General features: G+C 40.9%; 1 protein-coding gene across 2 annotated transcripts in view; it reads right to left on the reverse strand.

Moving 5' to 3' along the window:
* SDK1 (sidekick cell adhesion molecule 1) overlaps nt 1-27,396 on the reverse strand; it is a 684,215-nt gene that overhangs the window by 79,376 nt on the left and 577,443 nt on the right. Inside the window, exons 30-35 of one of the 2 annotated variants that reach the window (XM_038420360.2) lie at nt 18,024-18,218; nt 13,656-13,857; nt 9,961-10,064; nt 9,028-9,098; nt 2,238-2,373; nt 446-505 (exon numbers count right to left, since the gene is read on the reverse strand). In XM_038420360.2, the coding sequence (XP_038276288.1) occupies nt 446-505; nt 2,238-2,373; nt 9,028-9,098; nt 9,961-10,064; nt 13,656-13,857; nt 18,024-18,218 (768 nt within the window). The remainder of the gene's footprint in view (nt 1-445; nt 506-2,237; nt 2,374-9,027; nt 9,099-9,960; nt 10,065-13,655; nt 13,858-18,023; nt 18,219-27,396) is intronic. The other variant, XM_043493256.1, reaches the window with a different exon arrangement.

Here is a 27,396-nt window from a genome sequence, read left to right on the forward strand (position 1 = left end):
GAACACTGTTTTGTTCATTTCCAACTGAACACACCTCTGAGTTGCATACACATTCTTTGGGCCCTTTCTAAATTAGCCCTCTAATTGCGGTAGTGCCTGAGCATCCCAGTGCTCGAATCAAAGGACTAATGATGTGATTCAACTAAACTCAGATGGACTGTGAAATATGAGGTGAACACAATCAGAATTCATTTAGCAACAGAAATACTGAGATGTTAGAGTTAATAATGCTTCAATTTCCCAGCAGCCTTGTTTTTAAACTGTTACCTACTTGCATCATCAATGTCTTGATATATTGGAAAGAAGCATTTAAAGAAAAGGAATTCAAGGACGCCAAGTCATTAATCTGGAGTTGGTTTCTGCATGATTCAGTGAGGAGAACCATAGAAGTTTGCCCATAGAGTATTCCCAACCATTACAAAAAGTCAAGGCAGCGTGCACTTACGTGTTAATTCATACGTCGTTAATGCCGAGGGGCTATTCACTGTCTGGAAGCTGCTTTGGGCTATTCAGGGTAAGCAAAGCAGAAAGCTTGTTACAGTGCAGGGAAACAGTTATTGCAAATGATGTACAGCAGAGACAGAGGGAAATGATGCAGCATACACGTACACAGTTTGAGCTTTAGGACTCTACCTTGAAGGGCAATAAAATAACATCTCTCTCTCATAACACATCAAAAGCATCTCACTCACAAGGGGCTGTTTCATTTCATCTCCACAGAGCGAATCACACAAATATACAGCACAGGGAAATGTACTGATTCCTTAGATTAAATAGAACAAATCAGTATAAGGGAGGCAAATTCTATGGGGAAAAATCCCAACACCGCAATGAATTGTTAGTTCTCAGCCTAACAAAGCTTAAATGTGGAGCATCATAGGATAAAATCCCCAGATGTGGGACATAAACAGCTAATGCTTAAAATTATATGGGATTTATTTCTTTAAAGCATAAACTAAGTTTCCCACAGTTTCATTTTCATGGTATTTACAGTAATAATAAACTGTATAAAAACAGCAGGTCAGTGTGGAAGAGAGGTAAGCATGGGTACAAATATCACTGTATTGCTTTAAGAGAAGAGGGAATTTTCTTTGAAAATCTCTCTCTCTCTCTCTCTCTCTCTCTCTGACTTTCCTGAAAAAGCATAGTAGGATGATTTATACTATTAGAAAATCAGCTATAGAACCTTTAGGGCCACATTCTGCCCTGATTTACACTATGTACAATCCCATTGTAAATTAGGACAGAATTTGATGCATAAGCTATTTCTAAGAAAATCTACTCTCTATAGATATCATCATAACAGTGTCTATAGGAGACAGCCTGAATGGGTTCTCCCAGTCCTGAGAAATGCTGCAAGACATTATCACATTATGTAAATCCTGCTGGGCCAGATTGTACCACCCTTACTCACAATGAGTAGTATTTAACGCTGAGAGTAATCCCATTGATTTCAATCATGACAGAAGCTTATCCGTCACGATGACATTTTATTGCTAGTCCACATTTCTGAGGCTACTGAGCCATTACTTGATCCTCCTCTCCCACCTGATTCTTATGCCTTATTCTTCCTTCCTACTTTCCTTCTTCTCTTTAAATCTCCTCTTCATTTTTCTCTTACTCTTCTCCTTCTAAGTATTCTTTCCATCAATAAAATGTTTCCTGACTATTGTTAACCTATACGTCAATATGATGAGACTATTTGTTAGTCTCTAAGGTGCCATAAGTACTCCTTTTCTTTTTGCTTTTTATTTATTTTTTTTCCTTTCCATTTTCTCCCTAAATAATGATAAACACTTAGAAACTTTAAATAGTCCCATCAGCTGTTTGGTTATACTGGAAAAAAATAAATAAAACCCTTTACTGAAATAATACATTTTCCAAAATGTATCTGCTACCTTTTGTGTATGAAGCCAGAACGCAGTGTACCACAGTAACCACCAGATGGAAATAGGAGAAAGCAGGAAATCAGAGTATGCATGGAGGGAGGAGAAACAAAGAGGGAGAGAAAATGCCACTTCAAGCATGCTGGCATGGATTGGAGTGTGCCATTAAATATAATGCAGATTAGACCATAGTTAATAGCATCTTTGAGCATCTCTGCCCTTTGTACTTAAGTGTTAAATAATTTAGCACCCGTGGCACATCTTTACTTCCTCTCCACTGAGTAATGAGGGGTGCGGACTCTGATGGAATGGTGGATTATCAGCTTCTAATACAGCAGTGTGTCTACTCACGTGTAAGCTCAGCTCGTAGAGCTGAAGGGATTTTAATAGTCTTGGACTCTGTTCCAGGCCCAGTTTCATACTCCAGCTCCCGGTAATAAATCCGATACCCCAACAGCAAGCCATTCAGACTCTCAACCTTTGGTGGCTGCAAGAAGTTCACATTAGGAACGTGCTTGGTAAGAAGTTCAATGCAACAAACATCAGACAGTTTAAGACATTGGTTTAGACAGTCTTATCCAGCGTCTGGGTTCAGTGCGACAGGGACTCAAACTTCTATGGTGAAAACAGATCCCTCAACAATACAAGAGCAAAACATTCATGGAAGTTATAAAACAACATTTAAAGGCATCGTTGTTATTTTAACTCAGAGACAGAAGTTAAAAAATGCTCTGGATTTAGTAGTCCATGGCTTATATGATTCACACGAACATGAGCGTCCTACATCCTGAATGCACAAGATCCTGTGTGTGACAAATTGTCTGGACAAACCAGTGGCAAAAAAACACAGATGTGGCTACACATTGCCTGGTACAAAAACAGCAGAAAAGGAAGCCAATTTTTCACACATTTAGCCACAGAAGAGGAATTCAAATTTTTGGCAACAGCATTATTATTAAACAGCGATTCTCTCCTGGTTGTTCTCCTTGAGGATAGCTTCTGGATTCAGCATGGTTGGAGATGAGGAGTAGCTGATGAGAAGCGGAATAAGGATCAGTAGTTTTAACTAATTAGCTGAAAAACAGGTATTTTGGTAATGGCCCTACTTCCATATGAGGTACTGCCACTCATTTACATTTGGCTAGTGCAGAATACATATCCCTCAAGCCACATGTGTCTGTCTATAACAAACAAAGAAACACACAAGGAATGAGAATAGCTGCGATGTAGGAAGTGAAGGATGTTTACGGTCTCTCCCTTTTTGTGCCATGAAGATAAGTCTCACTTATAACACTCCTTCAGACTATGTTTCTTTTTCCCCAAGGAGTCTTGCACATAATATATTGGGACCCCTAGGATTCTGCTCTTTCCACTCACTCCAAGCCTCCTGCTTCAAAGAATCTTCTTTATGGTTGAGGAGGAGTGAATGGAGCCCAACATTGCTGTTCTCACATCAGCAAGGTATCCATTTTGGATACTGGGCTAAGTTGAAGAACAAGAAATTTAAACTTGAGAACTAAATATGGATTTCTGGCATAGCTATATGGTAATTATGTAAGGCGATCAGGCTGGCCAACCATACACTTGTTATTTCCCTAGAACATACTCTGCCACTCAATAGTACTTATATCTCAGCAGATGAATGCTACTGCATTCCCCCAGGTCCTTCTCGAACCAGAGATAAAAAAGCCTAAGAAATCCATTATACTGAGAGGAGATTTTTTTATCTGAGTGACTTACTTAGATATAGACAGGACATGGGAGTCATGATGGTTTGGGAAAAAAATTTTTTTTTCCAGGAGCTCACTGTAGTTTTAATGCGGCAGAGAAGAAAAGTGACCTTGATCCATTATTTTCTAAAAATCCCTGCTCTCAAATTTAAGCAGCAAGGAACTGAAAGGGTAAATGATAATGCCTGTAGCTATAATGATCTTGCTTTTAAATTCCAGAAAGATCTCCATGTACATTGAAAACTTTACACAGAAATATCTTTGTCCATCACTGAAACAGTAACTACTTGGGTGAAATGTAGTGATAATACCAGGTAACACCCTGTGTAATTTTAAAGAAGAAAGTGAAAACCAATAATTCAACCATTTAAAACAGGGAGAGAGGCAAGTACTGTGAAATTTAAAGAAGAATTTGGTAACAGTCTAGCATACTGCTATGAAAAGAAAAAAAGAACATAACACCCCCTGCTCCATACCACCACCAACAAAAAGACATCCACCAGAATTGACTGTACTACAGGAAAAAAAATGCCTCTGTGTTAGGGCAAAAGGTATTTTGGGGGGTTTGGTGCATAACCTAAGGCTGAAAGAAAAGGGGACTGCTCACCTGTGCCGTAACAGACGTTCTTCGAGATGTGCAGTCTGTAAACATATTCCACAGCTGGTGATTGCACCACACCAGTGTGCATGTGTTGAAGGACTTTCTAGTTAGCAGTGCCTGTAGGGGTAGCACATGCATCTTTCATTTCCTCAGGAGCTTGCATGACAGCATAAGGGGCGGACTTGTCCCGCCCACCTCAGTTCTTCCACGGCTTTCACAGCCCCTGGCCTGTGGAGTCTGCAGTAGCACGATGGAGAGCGGGTGATGGAATATGTATATAGACTACATATCTTGAAGAAGATCCATTACTGTACAGATAAGTAGCATCCTTTTCTATATCAAGTGATAGTCCTTATCACATTCCACAGCTGGTGACTCCTAAGCAGTAGAATTTCCCGGAGGCAGGTACAAGGCATTCACAGTCAGAGTGATTGCACTGGCACCTTGCCAAAGCTAGCATCATCCCTGGTCACTTGCACGTTGTGAATGTGTGAAGAAAAGACTAACTTACTGCTCTGCAGATGTCTCTGAGGGGTATGCACACTAAAGAGGTCACCGACGTAGCTGGTGCCCTTGTGCAATGTGCTAATTTGCTGCCAGGAAGAGGTGCCCCTGCCAGTCTATAACATGATCTGATGCACTTGGCTATCCATCTGGATAGATGGACACTACTTGTCCGCTAGCCCCCTCCCCGTAAGCCACAAAGAGTCTGGAGAATTTTGTGAGGGGTCTAGTCCTGTCAAAGTAGAATAGCAAGGCCCTTTCTTACATCCAACATATGCAGCTTCTTTTTAATTAGTGAGAAGTGTCATACAGCACTTCTAAAAACATGAGACACTTTTTTATGGACAAATACTTTACTGTACCATTTCCTATATCATGTAAAAAAAGGTAAACACTGTTGAATAAGAGTATATGAGGGACACTAATGCGCCACGTTACGTTATACATCTAATTAAAGGATATTTATTTAATTCCACATGAATCCATTGACAACCAACTTGTATTTATGCTTTCATGTTTCCCCAGTCCTTTCCTCCTTCAAATCTAGCACAGGGATACTCTGAAGATAAATGGCCCAGGATGTTTTTCTCTTTGCCATGAAAATGATGATTCTTCCTTGAAAAGGGTACTTTGCTGAAAGGTCAGGTCTTTCCACTCCTATCAGTCTTTCATGGATAAATGTCCGCTTTTGATGTAATGGATTATTTAGGATTTTTATCTATCTGGAGAAAGGCCCAAGGGATCTGCTGAGGTAGGTAAAGTGATTATGAGTGGCTGCCTGGATGGTGTGCAGTAGTAATAACAACAATTTGTTTATATCATGTGAGTTACAGAAACTCTTGTGTCAAAGGTGGAAGTAAAGTGATACACAATCTTGAAGTTAACTGTAACATCATTTAGAACTTTTAAAATCAATCTTAGATTATTATTATAACTGGCTTTGATGGAAAGGACTTGTTTTCTACCAGTTACATTTAAAAAGTGGACTGACTGGACCAAAGAAATGCAGTTGATCTAATCTACCTGGATTTCAATAAGGCATTTGATACAATTCCACATGGGCAATTATTAGTTAAATTGGAAAAGATGGGAATTAATATAAGAATTGAAAGGTGGATAAGGAACGGGTTAAAGGGGAGACTACAATGGTTCATAATGAAAGGTGAACTGTCAGGCGGGAGGGAGGTTACTAGTGGAGTTCCTCAAGGATTGGTCTTGGGACCAATCTTATTTAACAGTTTTATTCCTGACCTTCAAACAAAAAGTGAGTGTGCGCTAATTAAAATTTGCGGATGACACAAAGTTTGGTGGTATTGCCAATATGGAGGAGGATCTGATTATCAAACAAGAAGATTTGATGACCTTGTAAACTGGAGTAATAGAAATGGGATGGCATTTAATAGTGCAAAGTGCAAGATCATGTATTTAGGGACTAACAACAAGAATTTTTGCTATAAACTTATTGGTTGGAAGTGACAGAGGAGGAGTAAGACCTGGGTGTATTGGTTTCTCACAGGATGACTATGATCCATCAATGTGATGTGGCTGTGAAAAAAGGCTAATGCAGTCTTAGGATGCGTCAGGAAAGGTATTTCCAGTAGAGACAGGAAAGAGTTAGTATCATTATACAAGGCACTGGTGAGACCTCATCTGGAATACTGTGTGCAATTCTGATCTCCCATGTCTAAGAAAGATGAATTCAAACTAGAACAGGTGCAGAGAAGGGCTAGTAGGATAATCCAAGGAATGGAAAACCTACTTTATAAGAGGAGACACAAAGTGCTTGGCTTGTTTAGCCTTGTTTAACCAAGAGAGACTCTCAGGGGAAATGACTGCTCTCCATAAATACATCAGAGGGATAAATACCAGGGAGGGAGAGGAGTTATTTAAGTTAGGCGCCAATGTGGACACAAGAACTAATGGATATAAACAGGTCAACAACAAGTTTAGGCTCGAAATTCGGTAAGGGTTTCTAACCATCAGAGGAGTGAAGTTCTGGAACAGCCTTCCAAGGGGAGCAATGGGGGCAAAAAACCTAACTGGCTTCAAGACTGAACTTGATACATTTATGGAAGGGAGGGTATGATTGGACGGCTAGCAGCAAAAATACCTAATGGCCAAAGATGGGGCACTAGATGGGGAGAGCTCTGAGTTACTACAGAGAATTCTCTCTCAGGTATCTGCCTGGTGTGTCTTGCCCATATGCTCAGGGAGTAACCGACTGCCATATTTGGGGTCGGGAAGGAATTTTCCCCATGGTCAGATTGGTAGAGACACTGGGTGGTTTTCACCTTCCCCTGCAGCATAGGGCACAGGTCACTTGCAGGTTTAAACTGCAAGTGACCTGTGCCCTATGCTACAGAGGATTGTGAAATGGTAAATGGTGAATTCTCTGTAATTGAAGTCTTTAAACCATGATTTGAGGATGTCAGTAACTCAGCTAGAGATCAGGGGTCTATTACAGGAGTGGGTAGGTAAGGTTCTGTGATCTGCAATGTGCAGGAGACCAGACCAGATTATCACACTGGTCCCTTTTGACCTTAAAGTCTATGAGTGGATTCAAATACAGATAGTGCATTTGGATTTTGTTTTGTGAGTTATTAACAAAATTCAAAGTTAAAAATTAAGCTTTGCTTGGAACTCTACAGTCTCTTCTTTCCCCTCTTCCCCATTTAGACTGGCTGGTGTTTTCAGTTTTACATTATTCTTTAACACTGCTGTAGAATGTCCTGTTAATTGTAGGCTACTGTGGGATTTGAGATTTTTATTTATTTGAAAAATAAAGTAGGGCAGAATTACTGAGATCCCATATAAGACATGTAGAAATAACATGTAATCGCCTGCAACTCCCTTGACATGGCTCTGGTACAACTATCCCATTTCATTTTCATGAAATAAAAAGCATCTAGTTACCTAAATAACCACCTATTTCACATTAATTACCCCCCAATAATCAGTTAATTGGACAAATGTGGGTTTTTTTATTGTGCATTACATTTTACATTCCCTGTTTGTCCTTGCAAAGGACTACATTGATTTGGAAGTGGGGCAATTGATTGATATCTATACTAGCTCCATTGGTAAAGTTGTTCAATATGTCTTCCATTTGTCAACATGCACTAAAAGTGAGAGAGTTACAAAGTGTGTTGCTGCATGAAAATGTGCTCACTACTCATTTGAATAGCCAGACCTTCTAATTACAGTTGCATAGCAATAAACAGGCCCTCATACATCAAAGAAAATTCTTCCAACATGCAGGAAGCCCGATCTACACTGTAAACAGTATGTTTTCCGCTAGAATCCAACCTGTCAAAGATGCACTTCTTATTTGGGCAGAAGTCTATCTTAGGCATGGGGTGGGACAGAATTTCTGGCACAGGTAACAGATACCTTGTTTTAACCCATTGGGTTTTCTACATTAATGCTGACTAGCAAGAGGAAGTCTTGGGTAATAGCATACAAAGAGTTCCAGTAAATCTAAGTAGATCAAGGCCAGACTGAAAAGATAGGATAGAAACTGAAAATGCATATATTTCTAAAGCAGATATGGCATGGTTACTCTCAGCATCCATTATTCTGGAGCCCCTTCCATTCTTTAGACCTCAAAAAGAAAGAGCCCAATTCCTTGGAATTGTGGAATTCCTTGGAAGTATAAATGTTGTCTCAGACACAGCATATTTGCCTGTTTTATCAACTGAAGGAGATTATATGCATTCTGAACCGAATGAGATTTTTGTTCCCTGATCCTTACCAACTCTGACAATAAGAAAAGAAGTACTTGTGGCACCTTAGAGACTAACAAATTTATTTGAGCATCCGATGAAGTGAGCTGTAGCTCACGAAAGCTTATGCTCAAATAAATTTGTTAGTCTCTAAGGTGGCGCAAGTACTCGTTTTCTTTGTACGAATACAGACTATCACGGCTGCTACTCTGAACTCTGACAATGACTCTGCAGTGTATTGTACAGGCAAACTGTGATACCTAGTAATATCAGCAAGATGACAGTATTACTTGTAAGAGAAACATTCTCAGGCATCTGTAGAAACCCCTTTATGTCTCCTGTCTCCCTCAAGGTGCATAACTACCCAGTCCCCCTTAGAGTAAAAGCCAGGAACCAGAAATTTACATCTTTCATCATAATATATAACTGGATCAGCAGCAGGGAACTAGGCTGCAGTCTTTCTAGTGTGCTATAATACTGGCTTTGCAGAGAAGTTATTCACTGCATTGTGCCATTAGGCCAACAAGGTTCATCAATCTTAGGTCACTGTAGAAATGTTCTAGTAATTTTTGTATTTTACCTACCTGCCACTGAACGAGGACAGAGGAGGTAGTGTGGGGAGTTACTGACACAGAGCGTGGAGGTTCACCTGGAACTAAACAAAACCCAAAACATAATAAAAGGTTATAATGGTGTAGCAAAACACAGAAAACTTATTTCAACAACCCCTCCTTCCTTCACTACTGACCTTTCTGTCCCAGCTTCAGTGTTAGGTTGCTCAATGGAAAGAGAGTGGACAAGAGTACTCCTATGCATGGACAGTTACCTACCATACCTCCTCTCTGTCTAGGCTACCTCTCAACACCCAGTATGTATCATCTCGGGAATAAAGAAGGAAAAGCTTATCAGGAGCTCACAGCTCTCCACAGTGGAATGCACTAGGTTTGCTCAGCAGAATAAACGATTACAGTTTGCTAAGGAGGTGAGACTCTTTTGCAGTTTTTACCCATTTGATTGTAAGGAGGCCAAACTGTTCTGGATTCCCTGTAACTAAACTCAAAATAAATTAAACACACCTCCGCCATTTGGATGGACTGCAGCCTAATGTGGATCATGAGTGAAAACAATTGAAGACATTTCTTCAAACATATGCACAGTTCCACATTTATTTTTAATGATCCCTTGTAAATTATTCAATTTCTGCAAAGATAATGGTTGGCACAGAGTTTGAAAACCAATGAAACAGAGTTTAATTCCATTTGGAGACTCCTGAAAACATCGTTCATTTTCAGAGGGCACACCAGAACACTTAAAGCTGCCTGTTATTAATTAAGCTCTTTACCATCCATATCAATTGTTTGTGAACAGAACTGTGTTTAAGTGGGTGGATACCACTGTCTAAGGCACAAAATGGAATTAAATTCACTGGAAAGTGTGTTCTAGAGGTTATAGCAAGATCTACCCATGCCCCATCCCATTCCAAGGGTAGGATCATATTCCCTCTCCATCTCTCTTACCATCCTGCAGAGTAGTGACTGCTTCTGTCTCAGCACTGAAGTCACTATCTCCAATATCATTGGTTGCTTTCAGACGCATCTTATAAGAGGTAAATGGGTTCAGCCTGTAAAACATAACAATGAGGATGAGGGACGAATTCTCTTCAAAAGCTGTCTGAGACCAAACCTCTTACTAAGAACCTGCCCAAAGGCAAGTGAAATTATTAGAGTAGTTCATCTCCTCTTAAGACTCCTCCCTTTCTATCTGCCTTGTCCTTCTTCCTAGTAGCACTGGATTTGCTCAGACTCTCCACTGTTGTAATCACCTTCTCAAATATTGACTGGACAGAGTTCTTAAAAACAGGCATTCTGTGCTCTTGATAGTCTACAGAATAGCCATAGCTATGATTCACAGACATATCTATGGTGGCTTTTGGTTCTGGAAAAGGGCAGGGCATATTAATAATAATACAATTCAGCATGAATATTAGTGTTTCAGATCTTCACAGCGCTGTTCGTATTTTATCTAATATATCCTCACAACACACCTGTGGAGCAGCTAAAGACTATCATCCTCATTTTACTGATAGGGAAACTGAGCTAAAGAGAGGTTAGATGATTTGCCCAGCGCCACTCAGTGAATCAATAGCACAGCTGGCATTAACCCTGAGGCCACCAATCTCCCAGTTAATCCTCTGTCATGCTGCAAGGTTGGCATGTTTCATTCCTATTAAATTTCAAGCTAATGCTATTCCCTGAATTATTTAGTATGGACTGTGACTGCAGATTCACTACAGTTCTTCTGTATACGCATGGCTTTAAGATATGCGAAGAGCAACTTCCAACAGATATAACCTTAGCAAAGCTTCTTCTATCTTGGTGAGGGGGAAGATTTGCTTTCGAATTATCTTCACGAGCTTCAATTTCAGGGCTACAAGTTATGAGGAGTTTAGTTAATTAATTGGTAGTATCTGTCCACCAACCAGCAAATGCAACTGTGACTACAGGTCCAAAAACCTACTGGGAAGGAATGTGTAAAGGGGTGAGCCGTCCCTCTGCACTCCTTCATGTCCCAGTGCTGTGTTGCAGGTGTGTCCCACCTTAATTTCCTGATTGGGCAGCAAAAGGTTTGCTTTATCAGCTCAGGCCAAGGAGAACTCAACACACACTAACAGAACAGCACGTCCCTTTATAAAAAGGCTTCAGGAAAGGAGCAATTACAACAAATTTCATAAGGTCTTCACCTCTGGATCTTGGTTCAGAGCTCCCAAAACTTGAAGTTCATAACACCAACCCTCCAAGTCTCGTAAGCCTGGTCTGCTGGAGCCTGAGGAAAAACCTTATGCAGCTTGAATGGCTTCTACTCCCCAGCTGAGCTTCCTCTTTTTATTTATATAGCTCAGCCCTAGGACAGGGTCTCCTTGATTACACTCCAGGCGGTCCCAGCTGCAGGCTCCAGTCTTTCCTTTAGAGGGGTAGCACATTCCTTCAGAGGATGATTAGCCATTGAGGGATGGGCAATAGTCTAGTGGCACATGAAATATTGCTTTTCTGGATTCCCCCAGGAAAATGCTTTTAGCAAGGTGGAGAAGAAATGTTTTCCTTAGTTCTACCCTATTAGAAAACTGACACTCTCCTTCAGCAACTTAAATGGTCTTTCCTGAAATACAGATCTTTGGTTTTCAGTAACTACAATGTCAGTTCCAAAATACATAGCTGGTCTTCTTGATTTCAGAGGCCTTGACTAGAAAGACACCAGGCATAATTCAGGCCTGATGTAACTCCACTGAGGACAAAGAATCAGGTCTGCATTTGTCCTACAATCTTCAAGTTTTCTTTTTCCTGCACAGTTAGACAAAGGGTAGTAGCAATTTGTTTATATCCCTGGGCAGACTAATAAGTCAGTGCTCCGTCTTCCATGACAGCAATTATCTTCTAAAAGTCATGGAAGATGGGAGAGATTCCAGAGGACTGGAAAAGGGCAAATATAGTGCCCATCTATAAAAAAGGAAATAAGGACAACCCAAGGAATTACAAACCCGTCATCTTAACTTGAGCACCCAGAAAGATAATGGAGCAAATAATTAAGCAATCAATTTGCAAACACCTAGAAGATAATAAGGTGATAAGTAACTGTCAGCATGGATTTGTCAAGAACAAATCATGTCAAACAACCTAATAGCTTTCTTTGACAGGGTAACAAGCTTTGTGGATGGGGCGCGGTGGGGGGAGGAGAAGTGGTAGATGTGTTATATCTTGAATTTAGTAAGGCTTTTAATATTGTCTCGTATGATCTTCTCATAAACAAACTAGGGAAATTCAACCTAGATGGAGCAACTATAGCAACTTCCCAGAGAGTATTTATCAGTGGTTCACAGTCAAGCTGGAAAGGCATATCTTGGGATCAGTTCTGGATCCAGTTTTGTTCAATATCTTCATCAATGTTTTAGATAATGGCATAGAAAGTATAGTTATAAAATTTGCAGATGATATCAAGCTGGGAGGGGTTGCAAGTGCTTTGGAGGATAGGATTAAAATTCAAAATGATCTGGACAAACTGGAGAAATGGTCTGAAGTAAATAGGATGAAATTCAATAAGGAGAAATGCAAAGTACTACACTTAGAAAGGAATAGTCAGTTGCACACATGCAAAATGGGAAATGACTGCCTAGGACGGAGTACTGTGGGAAGGGATCTGGGGGTGGATGACAAGATAAATATGAGTCAACAGTGTAACACTGTTGCAAAAAAGGCAAACATCACTCTGGGATGTATTAGCAGGAGTGTTGTAAGCAAGACACAAGAAGTAATTCTCCCGCTGTACTCTGCACTAATACGGCCTCAACTGAAGTACTGTGTCCAGTTCTGGGTGCCACATTGGACAAATCTGGACAAATTGGAGAAAGTCCAGAGAAGAGCAACAAAAATGACTAGAGGTCTAGAAAACTTTACCTGTAAGGAAAGATTGAAAAAATTGGGTTTGTTTAATCTGGAGAAGAGAAGACTGAGATGGGACATGAAAACAGTTTTCAAGTTTATAAAAGATTGTTGCTAGGATTAGGGTGAAAAATTGTTCTCCTTAACCTCTGAGGATAGGACAAGAAACAATGAACTTGAATTGCAGCAACAGCAGCTTAGGTTGGACATTAGGAAGAACTTCCTAACTATCACAGCGGATAAGCACTGGACTAAATTGCCCAGGGAGGTTGTGGAATCTGCATCATTGGAGTTTTTTAAGAGCAGGTTAGAAAAACACCTGTCAGGATTGGTCTAGATTAGTGGTTCCCAAACTTGTTCTGCTGCTTGTGCAGGGAAAGCACAAGAGGTGGAACAAGTTTGGGAACCACAGGTCTAGATAATACTTAGTCCTGCCTTGAGTGCAGGAGACTATACTAGATAAACTCTCGAGGTCTCTCCGAGTCCTACAAGTCTATGATTCTATCGTCTAGTATACTAAACGTTGGGGGAGGAGCCTAGAAATGGTTAACTACAAAATCAACTCTGAATTAGATTTGTGGGACGTCCTTAGGCAAGTTACTAAACCTGTGTATCTCAGCTTTGCCACCTCTAAAACAGGGATAGTGACCATTACTTACCAGCCTCACAGAAGGGTTGTGAGGTTTCATTATCTAATGTTTGCTTAGTGCTTTGAAATTATAAAATATTTGGAATGGTAAGTATTGTACTTTCTATGACACTCTGAAGTTATATAATACCTCTCAATAACACAGGATGTTGCCTCATGACTGATGGAAGAGGAATAGGTTTGCCATTCTCCATTTGGTAGCTCCTGTACTTGCACGGTGAAATACCGTATTGGTGAAGATCCATCACTACCAGGAACCCATTGTAGCTGCAGGCTCTGTGATGACACCTCAGACTGGGGTACCCTTGGCTCTCTAGGAGGCGCTGGCCGCTCTGCAATTAAACAAACAATGGGTATTACTGTAGGAGGAAACCCCAGCTAGCACAAATCTAGAGGTGCTCATGGAGCTTCCCAGATGCAATGCAACAGATTACTGCTGCTTTTAGATTTGCTGCATGAAACAGTGAAGCAGACATTCTGTACCATATCTCAAGTTTCAGCTGCAAAGAGGAGTGTTAGGAATGATTCTTGTCTCCCTAGGAAAAAAAGACACCTCTGGGTGGCCATGCCCTCAAATAGCCAGATACTGAGAAGCTGATCTTGTAATCAACGCATTTTATATCTCTAGAGACCAGAGAACACCTGCACCTTCTACATACACCTTCTTGGACAAAGAATTGCTCCTTTGCCCCAGCATACATGGGAGGAGGGGATACGTCAGGGTGTGTTGGAGTGTGGTGGTCAAATTTCACTATGCCTTACCCTTCATGGGCCAGCAGCAGAAGTAAAAGAGGCCACATTGTTACTCTAACTTTCACTTGAGCCAACTGGTCAAAGATCTGGAAATCACACCCATCTTCCTGTGGCTGCTGTTGTTCACGATGTTGGAGCACAGCTTGGTGGAGTGGAGAATTGGGAGTCTAAGTGCCTCATTCAGCTCACTGGTCAGACCCACCCCTCCTTCTTCCTTCACACTTATTGATCTTGAGCCTGCAGAGGCAAGAAAGCTAGTCCCAGTGCAGATGGGGAACTCTCCAGAGCAATTAATGGTTAATATCTTTCATATGAGGTGAAGAATGGGAATGCAGGTGCTGCAGAAGCCAGTATCTAACAGTTTGAATATAGATCTCCTCTACCTTGTCAGTGTATCTGCTCACCCCATTGATTTCAACTGAGAAACTCAATAGAGTGAGAAATAATTGTTTAATTGTTTATCATGAAGTTTATTGATTCTGATTAAAATGTGTGGCATGTAATAAAGCAGGAATTGACTGGAAACACCACAGTGACTTGCCTTCAAGAAGTGATATGATTCAACTTAATCAGCACTTGTTTCCATAAACACACACCTCTGATTGCATGTTTCTCCTAGTTTTGTATGAAGAGCACTTTATTCCCTCTCCCCCCACCCCAACTCAAAACATTTCCTTTATAGCTTGGCATTTCTCTGCAGCACGCTCTTGCTGATGCATGAATGCCAAAAGAATTGTGAGCTATTAGCTATGCAGAGTCAGCAAGTGCCAGTAGTGTGCATTGCAGAGTTAAACGTAAAAGTCACTGTTTTGCACTGGCAGGACTAGACAGGTGTTCAGGGTTATTCTATCAGAGGAAGTGAGTAGCTGGTAAAGTCTTGTCAGGGTTTAATACTCTCATCTGGTAAACTTTAACCGACTTGTAATTTTCGGCAGATCACATATTGTATCCAGTTTCCCATGACAGGGTTTTAGTCTATTGTTAAAGTCTTGATGACCCATTACCATCTTCTTTTTTTTTAAATAAATTCCCTGATTTTTAGTAGGAAACTATTCCTACAGAGGAATTACTGGAGTTTATCCACAAGCAAACTCAAAGGTTTACTTTCCTGCAGAAGTAGCTAAGCCAGTTCACATGACTCAACAGAATTTTTTCACAGGCAGGCGCACGAGTTTCTTGTTAAGTTTAACAATGGAGAATCTCAAGGCTCATCAGCTCTGCTCTAACCAGCAGGTTTCACTATCCTGAAGGGCATTATAGTAAAGTGTAAATCCAAAGGATCAAGAAATACCTGTCTAGCTATAACTATTGCCACGAAGCACCTTGTGATAATTAAGTCATGACAAGCACCACATATATAAAGTCTTAGACTTGGATTTTCATAGGAACCTTTGTAGTGGGGTCTATCATGCCTTCACTACCTCCTGCTGGAGATGGCAGTGCCTGATACCCCCCATTTTAAGGAAAATCCAGTTAGGCTGGGCAACCAAAAAGCCTTATTCCTTCAGGGGACTGAAAGGGCCAAGAGGAGACACTGACCAATCGGGAGCTAGCAGTCCTGTTCAAAAGGCTTGCCTGCCTCACCTCCTGTCATGGGGGAGTCCTGGGACAGAAGAGGAGCTCCTAAGTGTTAACCCAGAATCCCAGGGCCAGATCAGAGCCTTTGCTTAAAACACTGCAACAAAATAGATACCTTTTATGTTTACTTGTTAGTTGAAAGGTGCGGACAGCCATATTTGGAGTTTGTTTATTGCTGAACCATTTCAAGACTGAGGCTGAGCTCACAGCATGGGCCATTCTAATCCAGCGGAGTTACCACTGGCCTAAAAGAGTCAGGTGTCCAATCCCGACTGAGTTTCAATGAGACTTGGGTGCCTATCTACTTTAAACTCCTTTGAAACTTCCATCTTTATTTGATATTAAGTGAATTTTATTAGTGGAGAAGTGAGTATTCATTCATGAAAGCATACACTATAAAGACTCTCGTATTCTGGTTTGTTTTCTAACTGAACAGCTGTACCTTATGCATTTCCTCTCATCTTATTAATATGAGCGATACCATTTTTCTTTCTCTCCCAGACACACAGACCAGACAGCTGGTCTCAACTTTATGGGATACATGCAGGGACACGAAGCCAGCTATTAGAGAGGGAAAGGTTTTGTTTTATATAATAACTCTCACATTCAAGATATCCCTACGGGCTTGATGATAATGGAGAACATTGTTATTGCAGTGAAAGTGGGAATTATGCAGTGAGCTATTATGTGCTCAGCAACAGCTAATGTGCAGCGTTGGAAATTAGAATGGCTATTTTTGAGAAAGACAATGTTTCCCAGGACATTGGGGTTCTCATCTACACTTTACTGGAAAGTTCCATGCATTGTTTAACCTTCCACTTGGGCTTATCAGTCCGTAAGATGGATGGGACTGTTAGCATGTATATTTTTAAAATTTTTCTACAGCTATTTTCCTTCCCTGGGGACAGCACCTTGATGTGATGGGAAAACTTGTGTGTTCCACTGTCCCTGAGAGCTATGCCAGTGGAAGTTTTAACTGCTGGGAGGGCCACCCAAGCTGGACAGGTCAAATGGTAGGGACCAGACAAAAAAACCCAGCCCCACTGGTCCTCCAGGTTGGGGGTGGAGCAATAGGTCAACAATGGTATGCTTGTAAAAAAATTATAGAAACACAATAAAGTAGCCATTCCAGAGAACAGCAAGATACACAGGGATGGTGGAGCCTTGTTCATGCCCCTCACATTGATGGTACAGGAAGGATTCAGATTCAGGTTCAGATCTAGAACTTGTTGGACAATCATATTTTATGAACTGAGAAATAAAATGCAAAACACCCTAGTATTGCATTGTTATGTCAGAACTAGGCACGAGCCAAAGTCTGCAAGCTGATCCCACAATCATTTTACTCCAAGGCAGGAGGGCTACCAATTGAACATTCAGGCTTGCTTATGTTGGGGCTTTATTGTTATTGCCGCCTGTGGTTCTCCTCTGAAAAGTGATTTTGTATAATTGGTATATTGGACTTCCATGCTTATATTCTTTGAGGCCAATCAACTTTTCTTCATTTATAAGCAAAAAAAAAAGTTTTTCTGTCAGATCCACAGATTAAATTGAAGATCTTCAAGGCAAGTGGGATTCTTTCCTGCATATGTAAAAATATCAGTACCAAAAATTCTACAGATCAGAGTCTGTCATATCTTATTTTTTCTATAATATTTCTGAGGAACTCATCTCCTTGGTATTTAACTGGATTCAGTTACACCTGTGCAACCTCACTGTCACCAATGAGGTTCCACAGGTGTAAATTGAGGGCAGAAGTATGTATGTACTTGTACTTGTAGGAATGTAGTTAATAATTCCGAGCCAGATTAAAATCTGGGGGTGCCCTGGCAGTGTGCATTAGAGCCAAAGAATGGAATAACAGGGAACTCCTTAGGTCAGAACTAAAATGCAGTGGCAGAGCAGTGTGGGGGAAGCCTGCACAGTGTCTGCTCACAGCTGCCTCTCCTAATTAGTGCAATTAATCCTCTTTTTTCCCTGAGACTGCGACCTAAATGTTTTATTTAGAAGATCAGCAAAGACCTGAAAGAAAATATTTGACTGCAGAAGGAGGTTGTGCATGATCAACACACTGTTTGGTGGGAAAAGTTCAATCTCTGAGAATCCTCTTTTACACAGTATATCACATTCATTTTACTAGTGAAGCCATGATGGCTGCAGGCATTACCTCTCTTTTCTGTAGTGATTACTGTGGCTTCCAGAGGCTCTCCCCAGCCCTGTCTGGTCTTGGCAGATGTCCGGAAGATGTATGCAGACTCAGGGCTGAGATCGGTAGCTGTGAATTGTCTGACTGTTGAGCCAACTTCCACTGTGGTGAACTTGTTAGGGTTGCTGGTTGCCAGGCAGTACGCAATTTGATATCCTGAATTCATAGCAACAAAAGCAGAAGAGCGAAGAGAGGTTAGGGTTGTTTTTCAATCTTTTAGCGGGGGAAAAATGCCAAGACTATTAGTTCATCCTAATTACTTATTTATCTGAAGGCAAAACAAAGTAATTCAGCTTTATAACACCCCCTCCCCCAGCCAGATGCAGTACATTATCAGGGAAATTACACACATTGTGATGAATGGAAGGGCCTTCTGAGTATTAATCCACCATGAAACTCGTTTCACTTTTCATCCTTCACCAGATTGGGATGTGAAAACAGTTTAATCTTTCCTGAGCATATTGGTACACTGAGAGAATGCCACAGGAACCAATAGAGTCCACACAATTGACTTTGACAGGCCAAGTCAGTTCACTGAAACTAATCTCCCCTTACTGTTCCCCTCCCTCCGACCCATACACATTTACTGCAGAGCAGAGCATGCTGATTGAGAATTTTTTAAAACATGGGTATTCAGATTGCTTAGGTAATGCAACATTCACATCTCACACTCAGTTAATTCTCACATCTGTTTGGAGATATCTTTTTTTTAATCTTTCCTGCCCACGTGTAGATCTAGAATTCATGCTTTAGTTGATGGTACAAGCCTCTTTCTTTTAGTCACTTGGTGTTCCTGCTCTTCTCCTTCACTGCAGAAGATAAGGTTTCAGAGTGGTAGCTGTGTTAGTATGTATCAGCAAAAACAACATGGAATACTTGTGGCATCTTAGAGACTAACAAATTTATTTGGGCATAAGCTTTCCCATGAAAGCTTGTTTCTTTACCTACATTTTAAACAGATCAACTAATTAATTTGGGCATAAGCTTTCCCACGAAAGCTTATGCCCAAATCAATTTGTTAGTCTCTAAGGTGCCACAAGTACTCCTCATTATTTTTTAAGAAGATCAGGAGACTGTTGGGTCCTGCTTGGAAAATACCCCGTATGCTGAAAAGCTGATACCGCACGTCATCTGTTTAGTAGATTCTGCTCAGTCGACTCTAATCTCCTCTCAGACCTTTCTGATGGTTATGAGTTTACAGTTTATCACACATTATTAATGATTCAACTGTGCAAACTAGTGTGTCCAGGATTCTCACACACCACAAACGACAACTGTCCCCCAAAGAGAGAATACCAAATGTTCAAACGCATTCTGGAAATACTACCAACTGCACCAGGTTCTCTTTCTCCTGGAGCGCATTGGCAACTTTTAGTCCAGCAGCTATGTTCCAAAATCAATTCATACTAGAACTTGTGTGGTGCTCTGTTGTCCAAGCTGAATAAAGTCAGAACTATTAAATGCTTCATCAAGTTACGCGAGAGAGGGTAATGGCCAAAAAAACCCTACAAAATAAAACAGCTGAACTCAGTTGTGACAGATTTCTGCCAAACCTTTGCTGATTTTCTGAAATACAAACAGCTCTGCAGAGACACAAGACTGATTTCCCCCCCTGGACTTTATATCCCCGCTACAGCGTTGAATGTCTACTAAATCTTGACTGCAATAAGAGCAGAAAGAGTGTTTCATACATGAAGGTCAATGCATGGAAAACTAAGGACATTAGTGGACATTAGGCAAAATTGATGGCATCTATCTCCCACTGGGAAACTGCAGCGATTGTCATTCACTCAACTAAGAAAGAAGATGCACAAATAGAGAATTAATGTTCTTTTCAGAGTGAATTCTATATATGAGTATGTGTATTATCTTGTGAACCATAGAATTTACCTGGGATACAAATGGTGTTATATGTGTATGCAGACAGTGGTGATGATGGAGATGGGGTGTCATAGGGTGATTGGCCCCAGTAAATGAAATAGGTCTAGCTCCCAGGTATGAGAGCAGGTGCTCCCATTTGGCCAATTAGAAAAGTGGAAGGCAAGGAGAACTGCAGGAGGGGTTTGCTGGCTGGCATCTCCAAGTCAGAGAGCCAGGACCAGAGAGAGTTGAAGACAGGGGAGCGGCAAAGGAGCTTACCTGCTGACATCCCCAGGGCTGGAAAGCTGAACCCAGGGTAACCATGAGAGCACTAGGGGAAGTGAAAGATGCTCCCCGCAGAAAGGCTGTGGGGTTCCTGCTAGGAAGAGTGGGGCTACACTCCAGTTGGAAGGGCTGGGGTGGCTGTCCTGGAACAAGGAAAAGAGAGGACTGACAGTGTCCAGGCATGACTGAAGGTGTCAGTCTGTGGTATGTGGGGCAGCTAGGGGCAAGATGTCTTGGGTTTTAAGAACTATATACACTGGGTATGGGAAAAAGACTATTTGGGACTTTTGGTGGGGATGATTTGAGCTATGTTTTGGTAATGGTAATGTTGATGGACTAGAGGTTAAGTCTGCATGGAGTTATGTGGACTCTGAAAGGGGAAACCAAGGCAAATGAGACTGTCTTGCCATGGCCTGCTGCAGAAGGGTGATCCAGGTGGGGCCATCCTATTCCATGTTGTTACTGATGGCATTTCTCTTCCTTATATTTCCTTGTCTTTTTCTTTGGAGGCTATAAAGAAATCTGTGGCAATGATTAGCAGTGGGACTCTGAATGCTAGTACTGTATGCTACTGTGACCCAGAGTTTCAGACCCTGTGGCTACACATGGACAAGGGTAGGAGACCAGTCTTCCTTGTTATTCAAATTAGACAGCAGGTAAAAAAGAGAGAGGGAGCCAATGGTTTCAGCTCATATAAGAATAATGACGTATACAGATGATAGACTGAAAGACCAACATTTTCAAACCAGAGTGCATAAAAGTAGGCATCTAAATAACCAGCTTGCTTTTCAGATTACCTGTTCCTTCAATTGAAGTCACTGGGGGCTGTGAGTTGCAGTACCTCTGTACATATAGTCACTTATTTAGGTGCATAAACATGGATTTCGGTGTTTAATTTTGGGCACCCAAGTTTGAAACTTCTGGCTTTGGAAAATAAGGAGAATAATAAGAGCTTGGGTAATTTTCTCAGAAACATTATAGGGCCATCTGAGATAGCACAGATTAGAAACCTGAGCGTATGGTTTAAAGTGCTGTTCTACTATGAACAGTGACTGTAACATGATACGGTGAGGCTCTACATTTACTGTCTCTTGTAACAGGACTGGCCATCTCCTAAGCACCCTTTCATGACCAGAACTTGCTTTGCAACATCCTATCTCTGTTTCCCTCTCTTCAGGGTCCCTTAAGAACAACACATAGATTTCCCTCTGGATTAACACCACCTCTGCCTGGGGCGGGTTTAGTAGCAGAAACAATTCTTTGCCTGGGATGTCATTAACCAGTTTAATAACAGAAATAGTTCTTAACAGACCACAGGGTCCCAAAATAAAGACCATCGTCACACAAAAGTCTATACTTTGTGCGGGTGCCTTCTCTCACAGGCACAGCTTGCTCTTCTCTCCCAGACAGTTGTCACAGTCCATCCTCCCAGCTCTTCCTTGCTGGAGCCTTAGCCTTTGGGAAGCAGCATCTAGGCCCCATACTTTGAGACACAAACGTCATCTGGGTTTCCTCACAGGTGCCTCGTGATGCCTGGGATCCTCTCTGATACACCCTTGATCTCAGATCTCCCCTACAGAAGCCCTTCACACTTGCTGTAGTTTCTACAATTTCCTGATCTCTCCCCACTTCATTGCAACTTCCGGCTGCTTTTTATAGAGGAGTAGTCATATAGATCTCTTCCAGGTGTTGGCTAGCACCCCTGTTACATTTCTCTGTGACTTCCAGATCAAATATTTTCATTTTATGAGTATAAAGATGGTTTTCAAAGCTTATAGCTCTGAAATTCATCCTAAGATCTGAAAGTCAAGCTATGTACTTTCTGGCTGCTGCATCACTAATAAAGAGGGTGCAATTAGGGCTCAGTTAACAAGTCTGTTGATGACCCATGAGCCAGAAGACATTCCATTTTGTTCTCTCAAAGCTATACTGGTCTTTAGTGCGAACAGGAAATTTAGACTAACATTTTCACAGTTGGGTGACTAAAACTAGGTACCTAAAAAAAAAAATGATTTGATTTTCATAGGTCCTGAGCACTCACAACTCCCAGTGATGTCTCAGAGGCACCCAACTTTGAACTGTCCAGCCTTACACTTTTCAGGCAATTATATATAATCTATCCCTTTTGACCTATAGTTCTGAGCCTCTCATCCGTCCTGCACTCATCACCACGTCCTGCACTCACCACATGGTATTTTAGCATCTTTAACCTAGAGTAGTCTGTCTTATTTAAAGTCCAGAGAAAGACAGATCAGTAGGAAGAAGAGGAAGGAATATGTTGTGATCTTTTCTGTTTCTGTATATGTACAGAAAGCAGAATTGAGAGCACAGATACAGGTGACCAGAGTGGGGGAAACAGAAGAAAGGACGCATTGTGGAATTTATACAGTAGCAAGAGCAATGCAGGAAGTGGCAGATAAGATAGCTAAAGAAGTTCAACAAGAGAAGATAAGAACAAGTAGTAAAACAGCAAGACTAGAGCGTGGAGGCAAAACATGGAATATTAAGAGAAAAGCAAACTCACTATCTAGTTGTTAAGGGTAAGTATGTTATCAAAGGCAAATTATTGTTGGTCACTTTCCTACCTATTCTAATCCAACTATAAAGTTGTAAGTATTAGACCTGAATGCAAAGAAAAAAGTGTATTACTAAATGCTAAGACTAATGATAGACAGATGTACAAATGAATCAAGGAAATAGATTGACATACAGGGAATTATAATAACCGAGTTTTTAGAAGAACAAATTCTCACTACTGTTAATGCTAGTTTAACTGTTTAGAAGATTAACAAGTAGACTCACTTGTCTCTGACAGCTATACAAACTCCTTCAGTGCAATCTGAAAAAATACAAGCTATCGTCATTCTCTCCCACATTTGCTTTGCTGGCTGGCAGTCTGGGAAAGCATTCCCTTTCTTGGTGGTTTCAAAAAGAGTTGATGCAACCAGAGACTCCAACCTTCTTCCCTCATATGTTTCCTTAGAAGTCCACATCTGAAGCCCAACTCACTCTTGTTATCACTAAAGCACCTGAAAGATAGTTGGAATCTGCATCTTTGGTTTCTTGGGTCACTCTCTATTATGTCATCCTTTGATGTTCCAGAGTTCCCAGCAGACGCTCAGTCATGGTACAGCAAGTCTTGTCTTGTTTTTGAGTGACACAGAGGCAATATCTGAAGCATGGAGGTCTAAGTCACAGGCCAGCTGGGTTAAGTTAAGATGAAGTGAAATTAAAATGGTAAAATTATTAGGTTGCTGAATTTTAGCAATAAAAGGATGGAAGAATGCGGAAGAGTTGGGTAAAATCAAACAAGGCAAATGGAAAGTGTTCAAAGTGAAATTAATACATGCCTCAGGGCATTAAGAAGCAATGTAGCAATAACTGTGAAAGGAGCTATAAAGGCTCCTGCAGAGGAACAAGGAAGCTCAGAAAGGAACAAAGGATAAAAGAGTGCCAGAAATCTGGCAGAGAGGAGAGCTGGAAAGATTACTGAACGGAGTCAGTGAAATATGAATATAACTTAATTGCAAATGAAAAAAATTACACACAGACAATACGGCTTTTTTCAGATATAAGAAACCAGAGGGTCATGGGGAAAAAAGAGTAAAAGATTTAAGAGGTGGCTCAAGTAAGTCTTCTGGGACAGGAAGATATTCTAGAAGAACAATATTCCAAATGGCCAATCACAGTAACCATGACAGATACAGCAATTTCTTGCAATATCTACAATGATAATGCTGCAGTGCTTCAGTGAAGACACTACCTAGGTTGATCGGAGCACGTGTCCCATCAGTGTAGGTAATCCACTTCCCCATGAGGTAGCAGTTAGGTTGATGGGAGAATACCTAGGGAGAGGTGAGTGAAAATTCCCCACATCCAGTTATGCAAAACCCCCAGCCTTCTGAAGCTATGCCCTTTGGAGAGGGTGATTGTTTTTTGGATCACCTGTTATGTGAAGCCAAGATCAAAGGCTCAAACTATATAAAGGGAAGATTGAACTATTTCTCGTTGTTCTGGTTCTGAATCTGACCTCGTAATGAACTTGTAACCCCGGAAAAAAATAGTTGTGGGTTTTGAAGGACTGACACCTACCACAGCCTGAGGCTGCAGGTGGGGTGACTTCTTGTAAGCTTTTTAGCATGTGTCTAGGTTCACTTTTGTTAATGTTTTCTCTGAATGCTTTAACCTTAAGAATAAATGTGCTTGCCTACAAAGAGCTGTGGTAATTTGTGAGTGCAATTACAGCTGTTCATAGCCTCTGGAGAGAAGCAAAGTGCAGACTCTGGCCTGTTTAGGTAATCTGGCTTGCTGGAAATATCTCAGTGTAGGCAGGGAGCTGTGCAGCCTGGAAAAACCCATCAGAAGGGAAGAGAGAAACACAGGTCTTTACCCAAGAGAAGTGATGGCTGAGGAGCCAGGACCCTAGAGTAGGAATACAGATGCAATTGCCTTGAAACTGTGACTAACTTTAAGTTGTTTTAGCCTTTTCCTTACTCTTTTCCCAAATAATGCCTAACCCTAAATCCACTACCATCCCTGGGAGCCTTTCCATTGACTTCAGTGGGCTTTGAATCAGGCCCAGAGTGCATAACAAAAAAGTAGATACATTCTTTAAGAATTTCTTTTTTTTTAAATGTGCTGACATTTGCCGGAGCATCTTTTAAAATACTTTTTGCCTGTCTGCAATCAGCTTCATATGCCTGTGCTTTCTGAACTGAATAAAAGGCAACAGTTTAAACTGCCTGTTAAATGTTAGGTCACTGTAACACAACCACTTGATTCCCCAAAGCAAACAGGCAGGAGAATGACTACAGACGGTGAATACTAAAGCATCTTTCAAGCTCGTCACCATACAAAACCTTTCAGAACCGACAGCACTGCTCACATGGGCTATGATGCATCAGAGTGATAAACACTCACTAATTTGTCATAGAACTTAGGAAAAGCTGAATGATATTGGAAAGTTACAGCCTGCCTGATTGTTTATTTTACCATTTGTGCTATTTAAGGGCCAGGGTGTGTGCAAATGCAATACAGGATTAAAATGTGAATTTGCAAAAATGGATTACATCCAATTTTTGTTTTAATTCTCAGATGAGTTCTTACACACAGTTTTGCAATAAGCTGCAGGTAAATGTTAGACACACGGATACCATGAGGAATACTAACCAGAGACTGGAAGAGTGCCGAATGAGCTCTCATTCTCAGTGAACCGCTCACAGATATGAAGAGCACGTATCCATAGTAATGCATCATTTTGTTTAAATAGTATGTAAAAGAACTGTGTCTCGTGGCAAGTGGATGGAATGCAGAAAAGAAAGAAGAGTAGGGGCCCAGGTGGTTACTTCAACACTCCCAAAAGAGGAGTTAGAAATATCTGCAGCTCTCCATAGTAAAATATTTAAACAAACAAGTATTTTTCCCTCTAGGTGCCTGCCAGTGTTGCATGCTGCTAATCCCTCTCTGAAATGCTAGAACATGTTTTAATATGGATTACAAAAATGTTAGCTACAAAGGTGTTTGTATGCTCAGAGGGCCACACTAGCAGAGCAGAAACATTGATTCTAAGCCTTTGATTCTAATGTTGCTCTTGGGGGAAAAAAAGACATTTTCTCTTTCCAGCATCACTGATGGTTTGCAGGGCGCCCTCCAGAACTTTATTAACCTATTTTCACCAACATTTCCAGTTCAGTACACTTGGCTGTGATGGTTACAATTGCTTTCTAAAAGTTCACTTCAGTAAGGAGATTTAAAAAACAATACAGGAAAAAAGAGTAAATTGTAACCTTCATTTCCCAACAGTGTTGCAGTGCTATACTATTTTTCACATATTTTTGGGGTACTCTTCTTTTGTTAGAAGAGATCAGAAATACCTTATGTGGGTAATTCTTAGCCTTTCATTGTGACATTGCCAACTAACTACTTCCTTCCTTGGACCCTCAGGTTATTATTTATCATGTTTATTGAGGTAGTGCCTAAGAGTCAATCAAGAATGGGGCTGCAGTGTGCTAGGCCCTGTGCAAACACAGAATAAGAGATAGTCCCTCCTGTAAGGAGCTTACAATCTAAACAGACAAGGCAAAGATCAGCAATGAGGCATAGTGTGACAGAAGAGGCACAGTTTATGAAGTATTTTTTATATTTTCCCAATATTCTTTATCAGTTGGGGTTTTCTGTAGACACATTCTATGCTTCAAATCCAAGTTTCCACTGGAAATAAGCACATAGGAGGTAGTTCTCCTTTATTTAAAAAACAGACACCCAACACCTCATACTGCAGGTTCTGTCTCTGACAGCTAACTGGTGCCAACTTTCACGCAAAGACTTTTTTTCTTGTGTTCAGGAGATCCCTGCAGCAGCTGCCTTCAAATCACATCTGATGACTTTCCTGCTGCTTCAGGTGCCAGGATTTCCTCACTTGAGTACTTTTGGAGGACGTGAACCTGAGCACTTTCTACAGCGATTGACTCAAGATTTGAACAAAATGCAAACAAAAAAAAAAGCCTGTAATTTAAAGGGACATTGTCAACTTAATAAAACCCAAACTATGGGCCTCCCTTAAAATTATCCTAATGCTATGGAAAATTGTCTCAGAATTCTAAATACAAACCCAAACTACAGCAATGCCAGGTAACACTAGGGACAGAACCGAGGCAACAGAGTCAAAAAGAATGAGTACAAGATGAGAAGTCAGGGTCTCAATTTCCCCATTTTTAAAATGGGAATTAGCATCCCTACCTACCTACCAGGGCTGGTGGGAGGATTATTAACATTAGTCCAGAGCTTTGAAGACAAAAGTGCTATTTAACTACTCAGTACTTTATTATTAGAGGCAGGAATGGATTAATATATTGTAATCTTCATACAGATCCCATTGTTTTTGTAAAAGTGATTGCTAGTTTGTGTGCTGGAAAGCCATCTTGAGAGGTCAGGGTAAAGGAAAGGTGAGAAGATATTTCACAGATTCTTGTCATTGAGTTAGCTACTACAATTGCTCTTGATTAAAAGCTAATTGTGAGTTAACTCCTTGTGACCCGACAGATGGTATTCTCCAAAGAAAAGTGATAAAGCAAAACACAAGAACACATACAACTAAGAGCTTAGGTGGTCCTGGCATCACAAGGGAAAAACCAACTCTTCCCTTGCCATAAAGTAGTGGGCAACTCCCCAAATACTCATCTAAAAAGGA

Source organism: Dermochelys coriacea, chromosome 10 (genome assembly GCF_009764565.3).
Source record: "Dermochelys coriacea isolate rDerCor1 chromosome 10, rDerCor1.pri.v4, whole genome shotgun sequence".
In the NCBI taxonomy this organism is placed as follows: domain Eukaryota; kingdom Metazoa; phylum Chordata; order Testudines; family Dermochelyidae; genus Dermochelys; species Dermochelys coriacea.